This window comes from Schizosaccharomyces japonicus (assembly GCF_000149845.2).
Source record: "Schizosaccharomyces japonicus yFS275 unplaced genomic scaffold supercont5.2, whole genome shotgun sequence".
Taxonomy (NCBI): domain Eukaryota; kingdom Fungi; phylum Ascomycota; class Schizosaccharomycetes; order Schizosaccharomycetales; family Schizosaccharomycetaceae; genus Schizosaccharomyces; species Schizosaccharomyces japonicus.
This window is the reverse complement of record NW_011627861.1, coordinates 1,846,185-1,852,184: the sequence shown is the minus strand read 5'-3', so window position 1 is coordinate 1,852,184 and position 6,000 is coordinate 1,846,185. Positions and strand designations below refer to the sequence as shown.

General features: G+C 51.3%; 1 protein-coding gene across 1 annotated transcript; it reads left to right on the top strand.

The window, feature by feature from the left end:
- Window positions 1-3,195: 3,195 nt before the first annotated feature.
- SJAG_06605 (hypothetical protein) lies at window positions 3,196-3,576 on the top strand (the record flags this gene model as incomplete). The annotated part of the gene is made up of 1 exon (XM_011050727.1): window positions 3,196-3,576. One exon carries the CDS (start codon window positions 3,196-3,198, stop codon window positions 3,574-3,576), a length of 381 nt encoding a protein of 126 aa, XP_011049029.1.
- Between the last annotated feature and the right edge of the window lie 2,424 nt (window positions 3,577-6,000).

Here is a 6,000-nt window from a genome sequence, read left to right as displayed (position 1 = left end):
TAGTATCATTAAGGCACTGGAGATATTCTCCTGATGCCGGAATGTTACTAATCGCTTGGCGTGCAATGCCTGTGGGACTAAAGCCATAGTTGGCTTGAAATGGAGTAACGCCAATTGAAGAATGGACTGAGTCATTGTAAGCAAATTCGATTAGAGCAAGGAGGGACTCCCAGCTGCTCTTGTTTTGAAGCGTGAACGGCTTCAACATCTGCTGGACCGTCCTGATCGTCCGTTCAGACTGTCCGTCCGTCTGAGGGTGCGCTGCCGTTGACATTTTGAGGCGTGTACCCATTGATTTGTGTAATGCTTGCCAGAAATTGGACACGAATCGCGGGTCCCTGTCCGAAGTGATCGTGTCTGGCAAGCCATGGAGTCGGAATACTCCTTTAACAAACAGGTCTGCTGTCTGCTCCGCCGTGATGGTCTCTTTACACGGCAGGAGTGTTGTCATCTTGGTGAGGCGATCTGTAACGACCAGGATTGTGTCGTTACCGCTTGGAACTGCTGCTGGGAGGCCCGTGATGAAATCCATTGCGATTTCCTGCCACGGCCTCGTCGGAATTGACATTGGCTGGAGTAGCCCTTGCGTCAATCCTGTTGCTGGCTTCGAGAGCTGGCACTCCAAGCACTCTCGCGTGTACCGCTGGACATCTCGAAGCATCTTGGGCCAGTAGAATGCCCGTGCAAGTTTCGCATATGTCCTCTCGACGCCCGGGTGGCCTGCAATTGGGCTGCTATGATGATCATGGATTAGTTTTAGCTTCGTAGACTCGTCACTAATACACAATCGCCAAGGCAAGTCCGAATTGTTCCTGTAATAGAGTAGACCGTCTTCCATAGTGAATCGATCTTTGTCTCCGGGCACCCAATCGTCCTCCTTTGCTTGTAGATCCTCCAATCGCGTCTTCCAATCCTCGTTCTCTGCATAGGACGCTCGCAATACTGCTTTCTCGTCCTCCTCGGTAATTGGGCATAGGAATTTTATTCTATCCTAGAGAGGGCATCGGCGACAGGGTTTTCGTGCCAGGAGTATAGACAATTTCGATTGGAAATTGATCTAGCTTTTCCCTCCACCTTGCCAACCTGCCCTCCACTGCCTTCTGGGACATGAAATCCTTCAACGACTTGTGGTCAGAGTGAACCACAAATGGTTGAGCCACGAGGAACGGCCTCCATTTGGATACCGCATGCACAATTGCAAGGAGTTCTTTGTCTCGAATCGGGTAATTGAGCCCAGCTTTGCTCAATTTCTTCGATTCGTAGGCGCAGGGATGCCCATTCTGCATCAGTACTGCTCCTATCGCTTTTGCGTTTTCGGACGCATCAGTGAAGACTTCGAATTTCCCGTGCGGGTCAGGAATTCGGAGGCACGGCGCCGTTGTCAAAGCGCGTTTGGCCTCAAGAAACTCTTTTTCACAGACCTCGTCCCACTGGACCGGTCTTGTATTTCGGTTGGACTTCGAGGAACCCGCCCTCGACGTCAAAGTCGCAACCATTCCAGAATAGTTTTTAATAAAACGCTTGTAAAAATTGCACATTCCTACAAAACGTTGTAAATCCTGTATTGTTTTTGGTCTCGGAAATTGTCGCACCTTTGAAATTAAGCTTTCGTCGGTGCGAATCCTTCCTTCACCAACCACATACCCCAGGAAGTTGACGCGCTTCCTGAGGAATTCACACTTCTTCGGGCTCGCATAGAGCCCGGCGTCTCTTAAACGCTTGAAGACCTCATTGAGGTGCTTCAAGTGGACCTCTTCTGTTTCCGAGAAAACAGGATGTCGTCCATGTAGACGACCACGTACTTGTTCAAAAGGTCTCGGAAGAGGTCATTCATTATCGATTGGAAGGCGGCCGGGGCGTTTGTTAAACCGAACGGCATGCCTTTCCATTGATAATGCCCCAAGGACGAGCTGAATGCTGTCTTTGGGCGATCCTCGGGCGCTACCTGGATCTGATGGTAGCCCGAGGCCAAATCGAGTTTGCTGAAGACTCGTGCCCGGTAAACACGGTCCAGCAACTCGTCAATCAGGGGCAAAGGATATTTGTTCCTGATTGTCTGCTCATTAAGGCCACGGTAGTCTATGCACATGCGTAGACTGCCGTCCTTCTTTTAACAAACAGGACGGGAGCGCCGTAGGGCGACGTGGACGGCTCAATTCGCCCTGCCTTGATCAATTCTTTGATCTGGCGCTCCAACTCTTGCGTTTCCGCCCAGGACATCCTGTACCTGGGGCGATGAACAGGCTGAGCTCCCGGCACAGTTTCGATGTGCAAGTACGGGAGCTTTGCTCCACAGGTAACGGCGGCAGGACAGCCGGTAAAACGTCCTTGTTCTTTTCTAACACCGCTAACAACTTAGGATTTCCGTCGTCTGCTCATTAAGGCCACGGTCCCGTCCTCAGCGACGCTAACGGTGAAGAGTATCAACTCTTCAACCTCCTCTGGGCGGGCCAATTGTTTCCTCATCGCCCGTTTCGACAGGCAGAGGATCTCAATTGGTGCCGCGGATACTTTTTTCTTGTCTGGTTCCACTAGGGGAACCAGCGCTCTGCCGACTCGGGCCTTGGAGCCCTCTATCTGGACGTTGAACTCGTTCCAGAAGGGGATTCCAAGAATGGCATCGTAGCCCGAGTGCTGATCGAGGACGAAGAAGCACTGAGTTGTTTCTTCGTCTCCGATTCTGACTTTAACTGGGAGGGTCTGATGTGTGATCAGCACTGTAAGGTCGAGCTAAGAATGTTCTGTAAAACAAGTGATGATTATTTGAGACTAAGACTAAGGTATTTATACTGAAGAAACGGTTCTTAGTCATAATGGTATGACTAAGCGTGGCGTGAATTGTTGAACTCGTTCCAGAAGGGGATTCCAAGAATGGCATCGTAGCCCGAGTGCTGATCGAGGACGAAGAAGCACTGAGTTGTTTCTTCGTCTCCGATTCTGACTTTAACTGGGAGGGTCTGATGTGTGATTAGAACCCTCTCCTTTGTTTTAGCAGCGAGGTGGACTTGCTGTTGCTTTGTCGGCACCAGACCAAGTCCACATCGCTCGGCAAAGCTGTGCGACATTACATATGTTGCACAGCCAGTATCCAGGAGGACGCGGCTCTTGTGCCCGTCCAACTGGCAGTCGACCTGCGGCGGTGAAGACACTGCCGGAGGAAATACTGTCAGCTGGCCACAAGACACCGGTCTTGGGATGTCCTCCGCTTCTGTGAACTCCTCTTCGTCCTCAGAGAAGTCCGCCGCTTCCAAGAAAATCTCGTCCATGTCGTCCTCACTCTCTGACGACCCTAATTCTTCTTCCTTTTCGGGCTCTGGGCCCCAATCAGACTCGTTAAAGCTATGGTGCGAGTCTGTTTCGTCTTCGAAGGCCTTGCTTGCGGCCCTCAGAACATCTGCTGGTATTCCCAGCTCTTCCTCTTCTGCCTGGAAGGCTCTCTGCGCGGCGTCCAGTACTTCAGCCGGCAATCCTGTTTCCTCTTTGTGTTCTGCGAACACACTGCGAGCTGCTTCCAGTATTTTTGAAGCCAAGTCTACTGCCTCTTCCTCCTCCTCATGCTCTTCTGCCCCTTCCTGAACCCTTGTTGCGCACACATCCAAACTGTTACTGTTGCTAGTAGAATAGGATCGTAAATAAGATTTTATTTTCTCACCTAAGTCTCTAACTAGTTGGTCAACTGGGTCTACATCCTCCGAAGAAGAAACTGTAGCTGCATTGACCCTCGCAACTGGCTTCGCCCTTGGTTTCTTGGGCTTGCCTTTGGAACAATTCTTGGCGATGTGTCCTTTTTCGCGGCAGCGGAAACAACGGCCTTCGCGAAACAAGGTAAACACATCGCCCGAGGAAGCGCGCAAAACTTTTAACGCGTCCACCAGCATTGGGTCGCTTGGTGGTTCTTCCTTTCGTGTGCTACTGCCGGACGCGTAGCTTGTCCAGCAGTAATCCGGCGTGCTGTTGTCATCCTCGGCTGCGTAAGCAATGCGGATTGCATCGCCCAGCGTGGCCGGGTTGAACGACCGGAGGTTCATTCTGACTCGGGGCTTGCACCCACGAATCAATTGGTCCTTGACCGCATCATTGTCTAACGACAAGATGGTCTGGAACCGGAGGAGGGCAGACACAAATTCATTGACTGTGCCCGTTTGGTGGCAGTCAAGGAACCTGTGCCTGTAGAGCATCAGGGCGTCTGGAGGAATAAAGAACTCCTTCAGACGCTCCTGGAATTCACTCCACGAGATCTCATCGTTGGAGAGAGCCTCGTAGAGCTCGACGTCGGCATCGACCCTAGCCTGAGCGTCGTCCTTCAAGAAGTAGTAGGCCGTAAACGCGTGTGCTTCCTTCGGGATCCTGCGAGCCCGGAGGAAACGCGTAACGGCCCGGAACCAACTGTTGAGCGTAGGCAGGTCTCCTCTGCCATCGTAGCTCCAAGGTTCCTTTGCCCACGACACGTCGTAGCGACGGGTGGACGAGGCGTCCGACTTGTAGAATGGGGATGTCGACGTGACATCCTCCATTTGTAAGCATTAAGGTTCATTTAGGCGAAAGCCTAAATCTGGGCGATCACCACCAAGCCCAAGGCCGCCCAAACGAACTGCAACGAGCTGCAGTAAGGCCTTCAGAACTCCCGGGACACGCGCGCGTTAATTCATTAACGCGCGACGCGACGCGACGCGTTTGTTTACATTTACGCGTCGCGTCAAAATGTCTTAAATAGCTGGATTTTATAGAAAATAAACTAATCTTATTCTGACCTACGGACTGAGTCTTACACTTGGTTGCGAGGCTTCTGAAAACCCATCAGAAGCAAGGAAAAGTTTCGGTTAAGTTTTTTGTTAAAGTTGTTTGATTGCCAACACGGGCGGATACGTGTGAGGTGCTACGACAGGATTCACCTCGAGGAAGAGAAGAAGTTTGGAAAGGATTTTTGGATTACTAGCTGCCTATGGAACAGGAGTTTACTTTCTCGCTCGCGGAAGAGCGATTGCATGTCCCTCGTCCGGACAAATACGACGGACGAATGGATCTCCCAACGGTGGAAGCTTGGCTGCGCTCGATGGAGCGTTATCTCGTTGCGCACGGCGTCTCGGAAAGACGTTGTGCATGGACTGCAGCCTGCTACCTCACAGGCTTTGCTGAAGAATGGGTTTGCGGTAACCCAGAAGTCTATCAGCAGTTGAAGGATGGTTCCGTATCCTGGAACACCTTCAAGCAGTCCATCAGGGAAAATTTTATCCCTGCAAATGCTGTTAGAGACATCAGCGACAAGTTCGCTGAATGTCGACAAACTGGCTCGGTGATGGAATTCATCACAGAACTCTCCCGGCTGAGAACTTACCTTGGTCTCTCGGACGAGACCGTGCTGCAGCAGCTGATCCGAGGAGCGAAGCCTAACATCAAGGATCAGCTGGATCTCTTAGACCCAACAACGCTGCAAGAAGGCATTAAGTTAGCCTTTAAGCTGGAGAAGAAAGAGCAGAGAAGTCGTGGACGAACGGTGGTGAGTCCATCCTGGACCGCCGCGCCCAGCCCTACGTCATACGACCCAATGCAAATCGATGCATTCACGCCGCGCCCAAGGTTTACAGGCGAGCTGGAGCAGCTGTACCTACAGCGTCGTTGCTTCCGCTGCAAGAAGGTTGGCCATATTGCGCGCAATTGCACCGCTGGTCAAACTGCTAAGCTGCCAGTCAAGGTGATGTACGTCTATCCCGACGGTTCCATACGCGAAACACCACCTTCGCAGCCGACGACGGGAGCTACAACAGCAAAACAAGCTTCCTCAGACGCAGTGGATAGTCAGGTAGATAGTGCAATGAAATTGTTTTCTAAGTATTCGGCTGTGCAAAGGGAAAAAACAGGGAGTGACAATTGTGAAATTAAATCTATGGAAACTATTAAGGAAGTTGACCGAGGATTGGAGCCATTAATGAGCTATCAACTTAAAGTTGATGCCCCTACAGTGGCAACTGTCCCAGAAATCGAGATACAACTTGAAGGGAA